The sequence below is a fragment of the Setaria viridis genome, chromosome 3, assembly GCF_005286985.2.
Source record: "Setaria viridis chromosome 3, Setaria_viridis_v4.0, whole genome shotgun sequence".
In the NCBI taxonomy this organism is placed as follows: domain Eukaryota; kingdom Viridiplantae; phylum Streptophyta; class Magnoliopsida; order Poales; family Poaceae; genus Setaria; species Setaria viridis.
In genome coordinates, this window is record NC_048265.2 from 9,113,588 (window position 1) to 9,132,726 (window position 19,139).

Here is a 19,139-nt window from a genome sequence, read left to right on the forward strand (position 1 = left end):
CCGTTGGGCTCGGCAAGGCCCAAGAGAGAATCTCAATTGATTTCCCACGAGGCCAGAGAGGCCCGCCGCTTGTGGACTGTTGGGCCTTCTCATCTCCCTCCGGTCGCCCCCGGGTGTTTCGGCTAGCCAGTCAGACGCCAGTGCAGCAGGCGAGGGCTTCGAGCTCGGTCAAACCGTCAAAGGCTCAACGCAAAGCTGCGGCGGCCGAGCCGCAGCCGCCAATGCGGCGATGCGGGGCCGGCTATGAAGGCGCAGCAAGCTCTGGCCTCGGGGCCACGCGCAGACGCTGGCGGTGGTCCCGTGACGTAGACCTGCCAAGACAACTCGATCGTATCTCTGCGCGTACCTGCGAGCCCAGCTCCGTGCAAGTAGCAGCACAGTGCACCATGCTATGCATGCATGAAAAGGCACGACCCGAGCAGCCTCGGAGGCCGGGGCTACCAGCCTACTCGTAGACGCTACGCCGCCTAGCCACGCCTGCGTGACGTGACACGCTTTAACGGCTCGGGTCAAATGAGCTTCTCCCACGTCGGATGATCTCCCCGGGCGTGATAGCGACGTTGTGGGGAGCTGGCATCGATCCAGCAGCTAAAGCTAGCTACTGGGTTTGGAGTACTGTACGCGGCAGTGTATTGGAGGGTGGTGCCGGTAGACGCGCCACGGTCAAGGAAAGGGAAGAATCAGCATGTCTCAGTTCTCAAGCGACTTGCAGAGCTCATACCTCCGGGATCTTCTCTGGCTAAGCATGTGTGATGCGTGAAATTGCTGGGGTTTGAGGTCGGAATACCGGTAGATTGTCATGTTATGCGCACGTAACCTGTTAGCAGGAGTAATTAGCTTGCTAATCCGCCGCTTCTGCTGTCCTTTTGCTCACAACTATCACTTCCGTCCTAAAGTGTCTTTTTTAGAAAATTTAAGACACGTTATTAATCGTGACAAATGATCATACTGTCTTCAGTCGCTCGTACTAGTGGTGAATGGAAATCATACTGTCTATTTGATTTTCTAGATCCTATTAATGGCGAGTCTCAATACTGGTTTCATCAACAATTCTGGCATTAATGAAGAAAGAAGAAACTATCGTGTCGTGGTGATGAAACGGGCCGGCTCCGGTTACCCAGACATCGGTAAGCGGACGACACTCCATTGAGGTGGGGTCGTTTCATCCTAGTCCGCCGGCGGAGATCCCGTGCGCCGCCCTCCCTCCCGTGCGCCGCCACCACCGCCACCAGCTGCTGCGCCATCCCCACCGCCACCAGCATCTGCTGCGCCACCACCACCAGCTGCTGCGCCAAATCGCTCACTCTCCCCTCCAAATAGGGTGCCAAATCCCCTTCTTTGCAACTCCATGCCCTTCCACGGTGAGGTCGGTGGCGTTGTCCGGGCTGCGGCCGAGGAGAACCTACGGAAGAGCGACGGGAAGAGCGGCGCCGGCAGCGAGAGCGGGCCGCGGCCAAACCCGACCATCCCGACGAGCTCCGCGAGGGTCGTGTGCGCGCACACGAAGGTGAAATTCTCCACGGCCACGAACGCGGCCGTGGCAGAGGCGCACCTCGAGGCTGCCGTCCCCCGCACGCGTAGTAGTAGAGCGGCTGGCCGGAGCAAAAGAGGCGGGGTGTGTCGCGGCGTGGTGAGGGAAGAGGAGGAGCGTGCGGCCGGGCAGTTGCAGATGGGTAGCAAGAGCGGCGGAGCAGCAGCAGTAGTTGGGGCAGCAACGACGGTGGAGTAGCAGCGGCAGCAACGCTTGTGCAGCAGGAGTCGCAGAGCAGCGGAACGGCGGAGAAGATTGAGCAGCGGCGTAGCAGCTTTGGACCGTTTCAAGGATCAGGGAGAAAGGATAAGGAACCGAATGGTAAGGAAGAAAAATAAATGGAGAATAAAAATCGACAAATTATGGTTAACCTACAATTATATTCAATAATCATTTTTATTTCATATGAAATTGTATTTTCGATGGAGGGAAAACATATAATTCTTAACGGATCTGGATTGCGAACGTCACCATATTTCCAAAGGCTACGTATTTCACATGATACATTTGATCACAACACCATTCCACAATTGATTGTTACAGCCGGTTTATGAAGCTGTTCAATAAAACCGTGCATTGAGAGTGACAGCTTCATTTCATTGAGAATCTAACGTGGCAGTCTCAGTAACAGTGTGGTGAAACTATATAATGAGACTGGTCTAAAATAACCGGATTGAAAATCTAACGTGGCAGTCTTGGCAACGGTATGATAAAGTACAATAAAACTGGCCTAAAATAACCAGAAAAATAGCACTAATTGATAATTATTGACTCCATGTGCTTGTTCATGTCTTTTTTTATTTGAGTAAGTATGGCTTTAATTAGAAAAGCCTCGTCTGCGCTGTTCGTGAAACAAAAAATAAATGCTAAAAAATACTTATTTAATACGGAGTTTGTATAGTACTAATTATTTTTATCTTTGTGAGTAGTATGTTTGTTTACTCCCGATCGTACTTTGAAAAAAAAACAAGAAGAAAGCGTCCCAATTACCAATGGTTTCGATCCATTTCCATTTTGGTTCCTACTGCATGTTGCCCTCGGCGGTCCGCCTGCTAGGGTACAAAGGGGACACTGCAACTGCATGCTGCTGAAAACCATCTCAAAAGATGCTCTCATATATCTCTCGTGCTTAGCGCGCGAAAGCGTTCTCAAAGCAATCTCGAGGACTTTTTAGGCGACAGCCTTTTTGAACACACTGCTAGTATAATCACCATCTCCTTGGGCGGATCCAATAGTTTGGTAGTGCAGTGTCCTCTCTGATGCGCTGCATGCACCAGGTAGCTAGGAACAAGAACAAGCACTGATCCGAACAAATCAAATGCATTGATCCGATGGATGTTTTGGCCGTCACACGTGCAATGCAAAGCACACCCTTGTGATTGTCGAGCTGGAGATCACTAACTAAACAATTAATGGTACTACTGTTGATCAGTAATCCCTCAGTTGTTGTAGCCGGGCCCACAATTACAATGACAAATGGGGTCCCATGACAAATCTGTTCTACACAGCCAAATTTTGAAATACTCCATCGGACATGCATGAAAAACTAAAGTTTGTGCGTGTTCCCATGCAATGTGTACTGCATGGATCCAAGCTAAGCTACGGCAGCATTCCTTTCCCTCGTGAATCTGAGCTAGGCACTCTTGCATACTCTTCTTTTTCTTTTTGGGAATATCTCTTTCTCTTTCTTTGACTCGAGGACTTCGATTGGAAGAAGGGAACGAGCTAGCATCGGTCGGTGCATATCCGTTGAGCTCGTCGCGACGTGGGACGCATGCAGGCGTGCGTGCATGATTTTCCATCGATTTTGGGGCGTTGAGATCCGTGCTTCACGTCGCGCCCCCAAGGAGAGAACTGAACTGATCGATCGACTAGGGCTAGCAGCCATGAAAATTGAAGAGCACAGGGGTAACAGACAGAGGGCCTTCTTCGACCGACAGATGTGCGCTTTGGACTGGGCATTTGCAGGGTTGGTTGGCCTCCTTTCATCGCGGCATTGGACCTTAGTTCCCAAATTAGCAGTGGCAAAGTTTGTATTTTGTCATAAATATACAACTATAGTATTTCGTTTGTATTTATGAATTATTATCCAAACATTGACTAATTAGGCTTAAAAGATTCGTCTCGCAAAGTACAACAAAACTGTGCAATTAGTTTTTGATTTCGTCTACATTTAGTACTCTATGCATGTACCGCAAGTTTGATGTCATGGGGAATCTTCTTTCTGCATAGTGCCAAAGTTGGGAAAAGGGGGACTAAACAAGACCAAAGGCTTTTTGTTTTTAACGTGCGCTAGGACGTTTTTCATTAATAAGAAGAGAATTACAACGATACAATTTCAGGAGAGATCCTAAAATGCATAGTAACAAGGACAACCACCGACGACACGCAACAAAGACACAACAACAGAAAAGAAAACTACGGCACCACCACCACCACAACCACCACACAAACACGACCTAAGACAACCGATACCTGCAGGAGAGAAAGGCACCAAGAACACACGCACATCACCGACTGCTTAACAACCCAAAGCCAATGGAGGTAGAGTGAGAAGGTCATGCAAGACGATGCCTCCAGGAAGGAAGCGATGCCAACACCGCCATCGTCTGTCTGTCCTCGGAGGAGCAGACCAAGTCTTCACCTACCACAAACTATTGGATTTGGAGGCCGCAACAACGCCCCCAGCGAGGTGAGCTACGTCAAAGGACGCAACTAACGTCAGCCCCGACGAGTGCCCGACCAGGCTTTCGCCAAAGGCCCCCCAAAACCAACTCCGCACAGTAGACCGCAGAGGCCTCGATGATAGCCAATGTGATGGGATGGCAACGAGTAATCCACGACGACGACGATGAGGACCATCCGCAGGCGCAGTAGAGAGGGACCGCCATCACGACGACTGAAAAATGACCACGATGTCCCAAGATGACCCAAGCGGATCTCGACGGAGACCTGCCAGAGGAGCTCATGCCGGCGAGAAAAAGTAACCTTGGGGAGAGAGCGCGACCTGGGTGTGGTGGGGTATGCGGTGGGGTGAGGGGAGGATGAGGAGCGCGACCTGGGGAAGAGAGGAGGGAGAGGCGCACGGGGTTGCTGGTTTCGGAGGCAGCGATGGCGGCGGCCACCCGTTACGGTTCGCAATGGGGGGCCCAAGTCGCCCTCGAGCGAGAGCACCGGCGAGGATGGCCCTTGAGGAAACCACCAATGAGGATGGCCATGGGAGCGATTGGAGCACGACCAGAGGGAGAAGGAGCAGATCTGGCCAAGGGCATGATGGATCCGGGTGCAGGAGGACTAGATTCGACCACACCATTGCCGAGCGAAAGTTCGTTCGTCAGTGAAGTTTGCCCCACCACCGGCTACCAGCTTGGGCAGCGGCGAGGGGGATGGGGAGAGGCGAGCGAGTCCAGCTAGCAGCACGGTGAGGGAATGCCTGTTCCGCCAAAGGGGGCGACTCGAGGACCCACTCGGCGCAACCACCGCTGACCAGAGCCTCCCACCACGCCCAGGCCACCATGCCGCCTATGAGGATGTCCCCGCATAGATTCGTCGGGGGAGATGACGGATCCGCCCGCAGAGGCCGCAGATTTAGAGCCCGCCGACCCCCTCCCCTCCCCCCGACCAGGGAACCTCCTCCGTCGACGCCTAACCGCTAGCGTCCACGCGCGAGGGGAGAGGAAGTGCCCTGCCGCCGTCATCCTCACAGCGGCCCGGACTTCTGGGGGCGTGCTCTGGCGGCAGCAGGCCAGGAGAGATGCGAGAGGGTGGCTAGCGGTGCACAGGCACAAGCGCTGCCTGAGGCGCCCGTACGGACGACGACGTGGGGGCCTCGGAAGGGGTAGGGTCAACAACTCTTCAACAATCTCATCACGGCAAATGCCGTAATTCTACTGCTGGAACATTCGGTCTATAACCACTTTCATACTTTTACACCGACTGCTCCTTTGATTTATTCCCTTAGTTAACTGTCACTTTCCCCCGCCCGGGCGAATTCTGACGTGGTGGGAGGGCACTATAGGAGTATTGACTTAATGTGGAGAAAATAAGTGCTCCCTCTGTAAAAAAAAGCAAGTCATTCTAGGTTGTCTTAAGTTAAACTTTTTCAACTTTGACTAAATTTATAAAAAAAGATCAATATTTATAGCATCAAATAGATATATTATAAAAAATATCTCATGATAAATCTAATGGAACTTATTTCATACCATAAATATATGTAGTTTTTTCTATAATATTGGTCAAACTAAGAAAAGTTTGACTTAGAACCATCCTAAAATAACTTATTTTTTTTGGACGGAGGGAGTACTAGTGTAGTCTCGGGAGAGAAAAAAAAAAGACAAGTAGCCTAGGAGATTTTTTAAAAGACATTACTTGTCTGTTTTACGGAGCAGGGTATTTTACTGAGGGAGGTTTTTTAAAAAAAACATACAAGTAATGCATTTTACGGAGGGAGTTTTTGGGACCGGTATTCATCCCACCCTCACCCTCATCCCTCTAGTGCTGGGAGTGTGAGCACGGCAGCAATAAGGGGGAGCTCTGTGGCATGGGTCCTCCGTCTCCCACCTCTCTCCCTATGCCTAGCCCCTCTGTCTCCAAATACATGCGCCGCTCTCCTCTCTCCATGAGCGCGACAGGAGCTCCTTACTTGCCGGCGAAGGATGGGTGGTGTGGTGGAGAAAGGGTGCTGACCATATTTGGATTTCATCCTTTTGCACATCCAAATAGGAATTTAATTGCGTTACTTTCTAAGATTCCAAAAGGCATGCACAGTCATCCGACCAACAAAATTCGAATTGTAGTTCAATGCAATACCACAACCGATTTGGTATTGAAACCAATTCAATATCAAGCTCTCCAATATTGACATCCAAAAACAGTCTAAATGTTTAGTGATTCACTAATAGCTTGCAGTGAACTTTATTAACAATGGGGGACTTTTGTGGCACCTGCTAGCCCCCTTATCTCCGTCACTAAGGCTTAGTTTGGGAACTCGAATCCCCGTGGGGATCCCGTCGTTTTCCCCGGGTGGGAAGGCCATGGGGGCACAATCCACGCGTCAGCTTAATTGGGCATTTGGAATGCCACGTCCAAAGGGTTCTCCTGCCTGACCCGTGTCCTTTTCACGGGGGAACACGCCCCACCTCGACAGGTTGGGAAGCAATCCCCTGTCTCCCACCCGAGTCTCGAGCTCTCCATGAGATCTTGACGATGCTCGCGAGACGCGACCGACGACCGCCACCGCTAGTTCCACAATCAGCCGACCTTCTTCCTCACCAACACCGTCACCTCCGTTTGCGTTGCTACCACCTCCGCATCTCTGCACATCTGCTTCCGTGGCTGCAACTTCCACACCATCTTCGCCTCCATCTCCACGGCCACCGTTTCCACCTCCGCCTCCGCACTACAGCTCGGCATCTCTCAGTATGCTCGATTCTTCCTCCCCGATCTCCCCTTCCTCTCCCATTCTCCCTTTTGCTCTAGGGTTCTAAGCATAGATGTTGTGAAATTGATGATTTCTTCCCCTGTTTAATGATACTCGGCATCTTGATCCGTCGATTAGAACAAGATGCGTATGAGTATCTGGCGTGATACTTACATAGTTCCAGATGCTCACTGCCAAATCTTGTGAAATTAAATATTTCTTCCCCTGATTTCCTTCTTCTGCTTTATTGCTGATTCACTGATTAGATGCACCCCTATTTGATTCATTCTCTCTGCTTATTGCTGATCTAATCTACTTGATCTTATTCTTGCAGTGAGTATCTGATGCTATGTAAGTAAAAGGCGTCCATAATTTATAATCGCCAGCTGGAACATGCACTGAAGCATCGGTGATTGTTGCAACTGAAAGAGCTATCACAACACAAAGCTGTTACCTCTTCTGCACATGTTTCTTTTTTATTTTTTCTTTATAATCAGAAGTAATCTTTCCGTTTTGAAATAGGAACAGCCTGTGTGATGATTATTGGTAATCAAATTTAAATATCAAATTCTTGTGGATGTATGGATGGGAGGACTACAATTTCAATATTGATGCAAATTTTCGCTATTTATCACAAAATTTTGATACAGATAATATAATTGTTTCTCACAAAATGGTGTGCAATGCTCGTTTAAAAATTCATAATACATGATGGAATTAGGTAGCTACCAAAAGAGTACTTGTGTGCAACATGTAAATTTTATTATGTGTTTACAAGAGCAGGGCTGGTGTCTGACCCGCTAGCCCTGCCCACTGCTCTCCAAACAGTGACGGGGCTGGGCGAGGCCTGGTGGAGCGGTACCCGGGCAAACCAATGGTAGGTAGAATTCCTGCTTCGGCTTCCCTTCCACAGGCTAATCTGCCACCAGCTTCCAAAGTAGCCTTAAGGGCTCCTTTAAATCCCGTCGTATTTCTGTGATTTCCTTGGGTGGGCTCTCCACACGAATTCTGTTCCCAGACTATATTTCCCTAGCATTTGGGAGCCCATGAGCACGGGGTGGCAAGCCCAATCCGCAACTTTTTTCTAGGTGAGAACGCCCCACCTCTCAGGCCCGGATGCCACAACCCGGCGTCGTCGCGACTCGTGAGGGTAGTGTTGTCGTCTTCGTCCGCTCCGCCGCGCCGCCTCTCCGACCAAGCGCTGCCACCCCTCCGTGTCGTCGTCCAGGCAATTCCCCTCCTCCGTGTCCTTGTCCTCGTTCCCGACCAACAGCAGCCGCCGCTGCCTCGAGTACTCTCTGCGACGAATATCTCGATCTACGCAGACACCATCTCGGCCGGCGACCAAGCTCTGCCACCTCTTCTCGACCCTGTCTAGGCGCTGCCGCCCCCCTCCGCGTCCCCGTCCCTATCCAGGAGCACCGCCGCCGTCTCTATCTACAACGACAAGACCTTCTTTCTCCTCGGCCAGCATATGTGAGTTTCCCCCTCCCCCTATCCTCCTATTTCCTAATTCCTTGTAGATCTTGGTGTATTTGCTCCAAGATCCACTCCTTGCCTGTCAACAGCCTCTGCATCCAAGATGTGCCTACCTGCTGAACGAAATTGTGATGCTATATGGTTAATCAGAGTAGCATTTTCTTGTAGTTTGTATTTAGTCACTATGAACTAGCAGTCTTGTAGTAAAAAAATGATTGGATTTAATGGTTGGATTAATGATTTATGAAATTTATGAATGGTTCTGTTCTTGTGACCGAGATATGTCATATGTTCCATGCCATCCGTGAAACGCGGTCTACTTGTTCGAGCGGTACATTGATTTAGGCGAGACAACAAGATGGTTGGAACGTCTCTTCGAGTTGAATCCACACCCAAAAGCACTGAGCTGCGAGCTGAACCCACACCCTAAAGAAGTATTTCAAAGCAAAGCAATCATAGCACAACATCTAACTTTGAATATAATGGAATGGCTTCTGTTGATAGAAATCCACTCAATTTTGATCTTGGTGGTGTAGAAAGCGCTGAAGTTCAATCTGCTCCACTTAGCAATGTTGTGCTCATTTGACTTCCAGTCATGGAAATGTTTTTTTTGTCAATTTGTGGCAAATAACTTGCTGTAGACATGCGGTGTACCACTACCATTGCAATGGCCTGATGATTTGGTGGTAGATATTGCTTCTTTATCTGCATGCCATCACAAATGAGCTGCTCATGTACATTGCTATCTGATGGCTTGCTCATATGCAAGATAAAAGTGATGCTCTGTATGGTATGTATTATTGGTTGGTATTTTTTTTAAAAAAAGAGAGCATGTATTGGTATTGGCGCAGACAACCGAACTGCGCAAGTTCCTTCCCACCAGGCTGCCCTGCGTCAGGAACTCAGGACTGCCCTGCCATGCCCTCCCTCCAAACAGCGACAGGGGAGGGGCAGCACTGCCCTGCCGGTGGAGGGGGATTGCGATGTCCATATAATCCCCGTTGGGGTTATTCCTTCCCGAGGCTAATCATCCATGAGCTCCCAAATTAGCACTAAGCTGGAGGATTGTCCACGGTGCCAGGTGGGGTGTTTCAGTGACGGTTTGGTAATCTAGGTTAGTGTGGAATGAGACTTTCGGTCTCAGGTAAGCTGGTAGGTAGGCCTCTTGAGTCCTGACCAACTGACCCACCCGCTAGGCGAACTAGTTCTAAGGTAGAAGGCGTTGGCAAAATTTCGTGCAGCTAGAGATGAGAAAAGAGTGTTGCTCTCTTTGATACCGAACAGATACGAAGATAAAAAAGAGATTACACTTGGAAGTTCTGAAAAACAATAGGTCCCTCCTTATAACGGGATAGGGCTCCCCTTTTATAGTGACTCATGAGCAGTGTTATCCTAAACGCTAAACGGTAAACAGTCGGTCACCTGTTGTTTAGCCATTATTCGGTCTAAACGGTTGATTAAACGGGCTAAATGGCCGATTAAACAGGCTAAACAGTCGATTACATGGAAACGGCTTGCCACCGTTTAGCGTTTAATTGGCCTAAACGACCATTTAGGCGAACAGTGCTCATGAGCCACTTTACATTCCGAAAATATCCTTTCTCAACCACTACATTCCTAAGATACACCGTATATAAAAATCATTGGGGGTAACATGTACAAATTGGATTCCTTCACGTAGTCACGTTTCTCACGCCTCCACCCTTCCAACCTTGGAACTTCACCTTCGCGTCACACCAATTCTCCAGCCTCGTGTCTTCACCTTCGGCTCGAGATAAACGCCCACCCTTGTGGCACCTAGTTCGTCATGCTGCTCCAAGAGCTTATAACCTCGCGATGTCTTCCTTCAAGTATTGTTCCTGAGTAAAGAATGAAAAGGTGAAAGCTCGATGCTCTAGACTGACTCCGAGCACTCGAGGCTTAGCTCGATTGGAGTTTAGTCATCAGCTAATAGTCGCTAGCTTTGAGTCCCTAAAGTAACAAAGAAGATGCTAGGGTAAGAGTTTTATTGCCAGAATAGTCCCGTAACAAGTTGCAAGGTTAATTAAGTTTTGTTCGTTGGTCAAGAACTTGCGAGGTTAAAGAGTTTTTATCCAGAAACGGCGATCGAGGGTGTTTAGTTTCTTACGATCCTCAACAAAGAGCTTAGATTCACAAACACCTGGGACTATAAATAGGCTAGGGTAAAGCAATGTGGTAGCTGAATATACAAATAAATGTGAGGAACCGTACGGTGACCACAACTACGACACGTAAAAGATAAGTAGAAGCATACAAAAAATGTGTGGAACTAAAAGTTAGCATAATTGATCATATAAGTCATTGTGTCATTTAAAATTTGTTCACTTCTGTTTCCGATAGCATGTAGTGTAGACTCAGACCCTGTTTGTTTCCCACCTTCTAAAATTTTAGCTCCTAAAAAGTTTTAGTCAGTTTTTAGTCCATGATCTAAAGCATATTTGGTTCCACCTCCAAAAACTGACTAAACGTAATAAATGTTATGACACAATGACCATACTGCCCTCCCATGCTCCTGCTCCTTCTCTGTCCGCCCCTCCCTTCCTCCCGCTTCCCTACACACACGCACCCGCCCGAGCCCTCTCGCTGCCCCACTGGTGGCGGTCGGCGCCCTCCTCCCGCCGGCGCCCCTCCCCTCCCTCCTTCCCTCGGCCGCCGCCCCCTCCCCTCCTCTTCTTCCCCGGCCCCACCCCTACCCTCCAATCAAGGCCACCGCGCCCCTCCCCTCCTCTTCCTCCCGCTGGCGCCGCCCCCTTCCCTCCAATCCCGACCGCCACGCCCCTCCCCTCCTCTTCTTCCCCGGCACCGCCACCCCCCTCCCGATCCTCCCTCGCCTGGATCCGGCGGCGGCGGTAGGGATCCGGCGGGAGAGCGCCCGGGCGGCCCGTGCGGCGGCGCAAGGGAGCGGGTGCGGCAGATCTGGCAGGAGATGGCACGGTCGCTGGTGAGAGGCCGCGGGCGCCGGCGTGGAGGAAGGAGGGAGCGGCGGCAGGGTCGGGAAGGGTGAGGTCGGGAGGAGGATGCGGGGGTAGGGGCAATAAAGGAGGCGTAGTGGGAGTCCAACACTGGTTTTAGGAGGTTTTAGAAGGAGGTGAAGGGACTAAAAGTTTTGAGCCTTCTAAAACTTTTTAGTCAAAAAATCCACCCTAAAAAATCTAGAGCATTTAATAAAGATGTAAAATGATCTTGTTTGAACAAGATCATTTTACATCTTTATTAAATGCTCTAGATTTTTTAGGGTGGATTTTTTTGAGACGGGGCGAGTATGGGATTTGATTTTGGAACACATAAAACTTTTACTCTTCCATCGGGTTGTTTGTGTGGGGTGTTTTTTTATTTGTATTATTTATAAAATAAAGGTACTAACTCATTACTACATGGGAGAATCAAAATGGTTCTCCACAGTAGTCCAGGCCTGGCACTTTGGCACTTTGCTATCCACGTGATGATTAATCAGAAGTACTACCCCGTCTTGGCAGTTAGGCTCGTACCACATACGGAATGCAGCACGCTCATTGGCATTCGTGAGCGGCAAGTACAGCATCGTCTTGGTGAAATCACGGCTCGTACCGTGCGCGTACGCCACTCTCAATGGCGACATGTCATGGGTGTACGTTCCCCTTCCCCCGTGCACGACCCCGGACGCCGGGCGCGCGGGCATTGATCGGTCGGGGTCGATCCATCCATCCCTGCTAGCTGCGGCCACCAGCCGTGGGGGGCCGGAGGGGCTGGCAGCCCCCGCCGCCTCCCACCCACCGCGCACGGCGGCGCGACACGAGTCGGCGCGCACGTACGCGTCCATGACGTTACCTAGCCGGCCGTATCGGCCGCACTGCCGCGGCCAGCGCCTCGCAGCCGCTACCGCTAGGCGCCTGGGCCCCCTCTGGCCCCGTGAACCGCCGCGTACGAAGTCGGCCCCGGCGGCGGCGAGCATCCGTCCGGCCGGTGGCGGCCACTGCAGCAGAGGCCTGCGCTGCGCGCGCGGCGTACCCGCCGGCCGCGCCGTGGGTTGGGTTGGGTTGAGTTGGTTGGGACACGCGCGGGCCTCGATGCGACAGGCCAGGGCAGCGCTGGCGCGGGGGTACGGATTCCGGTGGCATGGCAACAGCGCATCCGCCACCGCCTGGCGTCGTCGTGATCCGCGCCGGCGGGCGGGCGCGCCGATGCGTGACATGCGCGGCCGGCCCGGCCCCCGCGTGGGAGACTGTTCCGCTCCACGGGGTCACATGACCCGCCCGCCACCGGCTTTTGACCGTCCGATCGCGCGAGACGCCGTCGATACGTCGCGCGTCGATCTCGCCATCTCGGCGACGGCGAGGGAGGCCGTACGAGGCGTGGCTGTGGGCTGTAGTTCACTGCTCCCAGAGACACGGCTGTGCCTGCGTGGCTAGGCCTGCCGCGATGCCTTGCCACGGGCGCCAGGGCTTTCGCTCGATCTCCGGTCTTGTTGTGATGTAAAAGGCCCGGAACAGTCGCTCGTCATTGCTATATATGACGCGCGCGCGCCTGCCCTGACCCCTGGCTCGCTCGATCGTTATCGTTGCCAGTTCCCAGGACACCGGCAGAGGCAGAGGCATCTCGGCCTCGACGCTGGTAGCTGCTAGCCTGCTCCATTGATTCTCCCTACGGATTGCTGCTGGCTGGCACTGCTCCGATAGATAGAGTGAACAGTGAGAGAGGGAGCGCGGGCCGGCGCGTGCTCCGGGATAAGTGCGTGCGAGGGATCCGGTAGCGCAGCAGCGGCTAGCGGTCTGCTTCGACCAGTCAGTCCGTCGCGTCGACGAGCCTGACCGACCACTGCGCCCGCGCACCACCGCATCCGCAGCGCCTCGGTTCCGCGGCTTTACTCGTTGGGTGCTCCAGCCCCTGTGCCATCTGCTTTCTACTAATCTCCCAGCTAATGCATGCCACGACCGAGGTGCCTGTACGTAGAAGTATTCAAAGCAAACAAAGCTTTGTGTTTCCCAGCAATGGCATTGGCATTGGCATTGTCATTTCTCCCCCAAATAATCTCCCAGGCAAAGGCAAGGCGATAGGAAAATCAACCTGTGCCATTGCCAAAGCCCAAGCGAATCTGATCCTATAAATCCTAGCCCTGCCATGGTTCCCCTAGCTGAGCAAGCTCCTGCACTGCCGTCCCAGTCCCAGCAGCATAGCCACCAGTTCAGTTCCGCATCTTCTCCTCGGCAGCTCGGCTCGACGCCTCGTCTTTAATAGCCGCACTGTGGCCTCGCTGCGGACCATGCTTCGCCACTGCACCGGCAACAGCCACCACCAGAGCGTCGCAACTGCTGCCCCGGGCAAAACCATGGCGTCCACCACCTTCTCGCTCTTCTTCCCGCTGCCCACCAAGGGCCCGTGGCCGCCGGCGGCGGCGGACGAGGCAGGTGCGTTCGACGACGACCGCAGCTCCATCACCACCTCCCCTTCGTCCCCGTCCTCCTCCTCGTCCGCGGGCTCCGTCGACTGCACGCTCTCGCTCGGGACGCCCTCGTCGCGCCGCGCCGCCGCCGAGCCGGCGGAGCAGGCCAAGCGCGCCGCCGCGCAGCCGGCGTACCCGTCCGTGTCCGCGTCCGCGTCCGCGTCCGCCGTGTCGTGGGACGTTGCCGCCGATCAGCCCTACTACTACTGCTGCCACGGCAGCAAGCCCGCTGCCGCCGGCGCGGCCAAGGGCGCCGTGGCGCGAGCCGAGCACGACCAGCTCCTCGTGGACCGCCGCTGCGCCAACTGCGGCACCTCGTCGACGCCGCTCTGGCGGAACGGACCTCGCGGGCCCAAGGTATGCTTCCATCATCACTTGCTGATCGTGCCAGTTGCCACACCAACTGATTCTGTAAGCATTGGCATTATGCTGTAGATTTGACTAACCATGTAGCTAGGGATCAAGGAGCAAGTCAGTATGAACGTGACGTGTTTTAAATCGCGTCGCGACGTCACTTGTCACGTGAGCACACGACATGAGCTAGCGTCGTGTCTGTCCCCTGACACTTTTGACGCCCTGTTAAAACAAGCGCAGTCTTCCATATATGCTACTCGTGTCGTACGCTCTCTGGTCGTTACCATGCATGAGCTGATGAGCATGAACTTCGCCTCATCTGTTCCGTGCAGTCCCTGTGCAACGCCTGCGGCATCAGGTTCAAGAAGGAGGAGCGGCGCGCGGCGGCGACGGCGATGGACCAGGGCCAGGGCGCGTGCGGCTACGTCGCGCAGCGGGCGCAGTACGGGACGAAGCAGGCGCCCGCCGACGCCGTGCCCTACTACGGCGAGGCGGCGTTCCCGTGCGGCGGCGGCGACGTCGCGGACGCCGAGGCGGCGCCGTTCCTCGCGTGGCGGCTGAACGTCGTCGCGCCCTCGCCGGCGCCGGCGCCCGCGTTCGCAGTCTGGCCGGAGCGGACGAGCTTGTTCCAGTACAACTAGTGCTGTGGAGGAGCTTTTGTCTCGGTGGTGCAACGGTTTTTGGGGCCTTTTGTTGCACGGTTGCACGCGGATGAACTTGGAAGGTGTAGTGTGTGGCACGGTGGCGGCAGTTGGCTTCGTATGTATTTTATTCATCGCGAAATTTAGCTGATGGAATTAATTAGCGTGCCCTGCTCTTTTCAACAATCTGTCATATGAAATGGGGTTCCAAAATTCGAATTACGAGCGATGTAATTTGTCCGATTCCTTGTATTTTACTTGCCTCGGCTCAATTCTTAAAACGAGGTTAGGACTTAGGAGTTGGGCACCCTGAAGCATGTACGCAGGGGTCGTGATTCGTGAAGTAAACACGAATAATTCAGAGCATGTCCTGGCTTTTCAGTTTGGATTCATGGCCCGGCCTGTATTTTGTGCTACACAGCAGCAAGTCCACTGAATGATTTCCACATAACAGGAATAGAAGTGACCGGCCCATGTACACATCACCGACAGAGCCCATGTCTTGCTTTCGGTTTGGATTCACGGGCCGGCCCGTGTCACATACTTGGGCTAGACTTCTTTCTATAGCGGTACGTGCACGCACACGCTTGTTGCTGCAGGCTATTTCCACAGGAACAGTGGCCATCGCTGCAGCTTGCTTGAGTTATAGTATTACAAATCAAGAGCTCTCTGGCAGGGATCTACACGTGCTTCTGCAGCTTACCTAGAGCATCCGCCTGCGTGGAATGACTTGTTCCCACCCCTAGTTCTCTAGTTTCATATGCGCATAAACTTGCATGCCAGCAGGTGCATTTCAGTTGAAGCGAGTTTATGCCAAGTCTGAAACCGATCTCACAGCAATTGATAGCTGTAGATCGAAGAGGCACCATTCGTGATTCGTCCATCCTCATCTTTGTCCAATTCTGCCAATCTCAGTACTTAAACAACTGGATGTGAATGCTAAATTTCGGACATGGTTTACTCCAATGTCCCACAGGTCGTGTGATCCGTGAACAATGAAGAGCCACACAAATCAGAGAGGCTTTTTGAGAACGTTGCGAGGCATGGCTCAAACAGCCCAAGTTCAATCCAGATGTGCACGAAAGATGCAATCTTCAGAGACGAGGCTCATAAATTTCAGCTGCGAATCGACCAAGGACACAGGATGATAGGAAAAATTCTCCTTTTGTTGATTGTCCATGCCCATGCTTCCCTTTGCATTGTTGGGATCCTCTGCTACGAATAACGAATGAATACGCTACGGCGACGGGATGGAACTTCTGAATCCAAATCCCAAATTCCTATTCCAGAACAGCCATCGATCACCAGACCTCCACCGCCACGGCGTTGTTGGCTGCGCTGGCAAGGGTGCCTTGCCCCTGGGCTGCAGCTTGTGGCGCGGAATTCCATGGCCGCAGCCGCAACCGCAGTTCGCCGACGATGCGGCCTTCCTTCTTCTCAGCAGAATGCGTACTGGGTTTGGTGACGGAGCAACCAGCGCGATGGCCATCGCCGCATTAGCACTGACGCTGGTTCGGGGGAGCTCCGAGCCGGCCATGGCGGCGGCAGCGGCGGCGATACAGTTTGTTTGCAGAAAGCCCCCCAAAAGGTAATCGCGATCCGAGTATTTGCACAAATCCCTAAATCGAATCGCAATTATTAACCGCGGTCCGATTATTTTCACAAAACCCTCTAAATAGGATCGCGATTAATAATCGCGATCCGATTATTTTTATAAAACTCCCTAAAAGGAAAATGTTTTTTAAAGTAGCCCTTCCCGTCCGGCTCCGGCGACGGCCGCCTCGCCTTCCGGTTCCCCGCTCCCCGTTGCCCGAAGAATCTCCCACGCCGTCTGCCTCCCACTCTATCCCTCCTCGGCCATTCCCAAGTGGCCCGTCGCAGCGCCCGCCTGCGCGCCGCCCGGGGTTTGGCGCTTATTGCGTCCGGCGCTCGCCGCTTCAGAGGTGGGCAGTGCGGTCGCCGGCGACGGCGTCCTTCCTCCCAGCGACCCAGCCAATGAGCTTCGGCGCCACACCCCTGCCATGTCGATTCCTCGATGGTGCAGTGCAGCTCTGCCTCGACCGCTGTTCACGTCGTCAGCAACGCCGTTCTGAAGATGGACATCAGCTAATCTTGCCCAGTTCTTCATTCAGGATTTCAGGTTAACAAGAGCTACGATATCCATATGAAAGGAAACGCGTGCTGTGTTTGAATCTGTGTTGGATGGTGGATGCATCAACAGACCTGTTTGTGCATGCTGACTTCTTCAAGCCAAGGCACAAATTCACAGTGATTCAGCATGCATATCAATCCAGGTAGGCAGTGCTGATCTAAGATGAAATTGCCCTGCGGTGGCCTGTAAATCACCAAAGCACTGCAAATTGGATCTGGGATTGATGAGATCGATTTTAGAGACAGCTGAAATTCATTCCTCTTTGTTTTGCAGGAAAGCTATGTTGAGTTGAAGAAGCTCTCTCAATTTGGCCTCTTTTTAGTTGTCAGGTTAGTGTTAGTTCTCAGGTGGACGAAGCTGATAGTTTGAACAAGTAGTGAATTTGTTTCTAGGTTATGCTAAACATTTTGTAAACTTCATGACGACGGAATGCCGTGCAAAATGAAATTTAATCATTCATTTGTTAATGGGATGTCAGTATAGCAACAGAGCTATACTGAGATGTTTACACTGGATCCATTCAGATCGAGATAATGCATAACAAGGTGGCCGAACATGACAGAACGATAAATCGTCGCATAACAATTGTCCGAGTTCAGAAGTCAGAACTCTTTTACATCCTGATATAGTGATAACTGATAACTACCTGTGGATGGCTCCTCTCCCCTTTCTAAGGCATAGCAGTCCACGCCATGCGAGCGCTGCAAGGACATGCTGCGCAAGACTACAGAACTACAGAAGGACCGAACAAGAACCATATTGCTCATTTTTCAGAACAAGATGCAATTTTTAGACGAGGCTCATAAATTTCAGCCGCCAATGGGCCGAGCACACAGGAAAAACTCTCCTTATGTTGATTGGCCATGCTTCCCTTTGCAGTGTTGAGAACTTGAGATCCTCTGAATGAATTCGCTACGGCAAAGGGATGGGCCTTCCGAATGCAGTCCCAATTTCTTCTTTTTTTAAAAAAAAGTTCAGTCCCAATTTCCCAATCCAGAACAGTCATCAATCACCAAACCTCCAGCGAGGTGAGCCATCGGAGGAGCTGGAGGGCCTTAGCCTCGGCGTAGTTGGCTACGCTGGCACGGACGCCTTGCCTCCGGGCTGGAGCTTGCGGGCTGCGGCGCGGAACTCCATGGCCGCAGCCGCAGCCCGCAGGCAAACGATGCGGCCTCCCTTCTTCTCATCAGAACGCGGGCAGGGGTTGGGATGGAGAAATCAGTGCGATAGCCGACGCAGCATGCAGTGGAGGCGGCCTGAGCACTTACGCGGCTTCGGGGAGCTCCGAGCCGGCGATGGCGGCGGAGACGGTGGCGAACTGGCGATCCAATAGCTTTGCAGAAAGCCCCCCAAAATGGATCGCGATCAATAATCGCGATCCGATTATTTTCATAAACCCGGATCGTGATTAATAATCGCGATCCGATTATTTGCACAAAACCCCCTAATTGCCTAATTGGAAAACTGTCTTTGTAAAGTAGCTCTTCCCGTCCGACTCCGGCGACGGCCGCCTCGTCGTCCCGAACGCACCCGGCACCCGCACGTCTCTTCCAGTTCCCCGCTCCCCCTCTCCCGCTGAATCTCCCATGCCACTCTCCCTCCTACTCCGCCTCCCCTCCGCCATTCCCAAGTGACCGGCCGCGGCGCCCGCATGCCGCATGCGTACCGGCCGGGGTTTGGCGCTAACGTCCTCCGCCATAACCTTGAGCTCGTCGAGCGATGTCCGTCCTGGGAGGCCCGTTACTTTGGTAGCAGCCCAACGCAAGGCGGTGAGACCATCCATGGTCCCTCTCTCTCTGGCGCGGCGGCTCAGCGTTGTTGCTCCAGAGGCAGGCGCTCGCCGTCAGACCGGAGAGGGAGGACGCTCATGAATGGATTGAACAGGCTTCGACGGCGTTCATGTTTCAGCACGCGATTTCGCACGCTGCTGCCAAATTTTTCTCGAGTTCATGTCCCGGCCGACTCAAATCCACGACACGGCTACACGCGGGGTGGACGGTATTTGATGTCAATTTCACCTTTAAATTTACGTTACTGTGGTTCATGTTTGGGCACGGCACGGCGCATTGTATCTCCAATCTCCCTTCCGACGATTTTTCTCCAGATTTTTCCCGCGTCTC

The 19,139-nt window shown here is 52.7% G+C and overlaps 1 protein-coding gene across 1 annotated transcript; it reads left to right on the top strand.

The window, feature by feature from the left end:
- The first annotated feature begins 12,989 nt into the window (after nucleotides 1-12,989).
- On the top strand, nucleotides 12,990-15,053 carry LOC117847814 (GATA transcription factor 15). The gene is made up of 2 exons (XM_034729099.2): nucleotides 12,990-14,229; nucleotides 14,559-15,053. The coding sequence occupies exons 1-2, from the start codon at nucleotides 13,693-13,695 to the stop codon at nucleotides 14,865-14,867; spliced, it is 846 nt and encodes a 281-aa protein (XP_034584990.1). The 5' UTR covers nucleotides 12,990-13,692; the 3' UTR covers nucleotides 14,868-15,053.
- Nucleotides 15,054-19,139: the final 4,086 nt, after the last annotated feature.

What these genes read in the sequence shown, in the direction of transcription:
- LOC117847814 (XM_034729099.2), top strand. Translation starts at nt 13,693, where the DNA reads ATGCTTCGCCACTGCACCGGCAACAGCCACCACCAGAGCGTCGCAACT. An exon ending in ACGGACCTCGCGGGCCCAAG is followed by an intron (nt 14,230 to 14,558) that starts GTATGCTTCCAT and finishes TGTTCCGTGCAG; the next exon opens with TCCCTGTGCAACGCCTGCGG.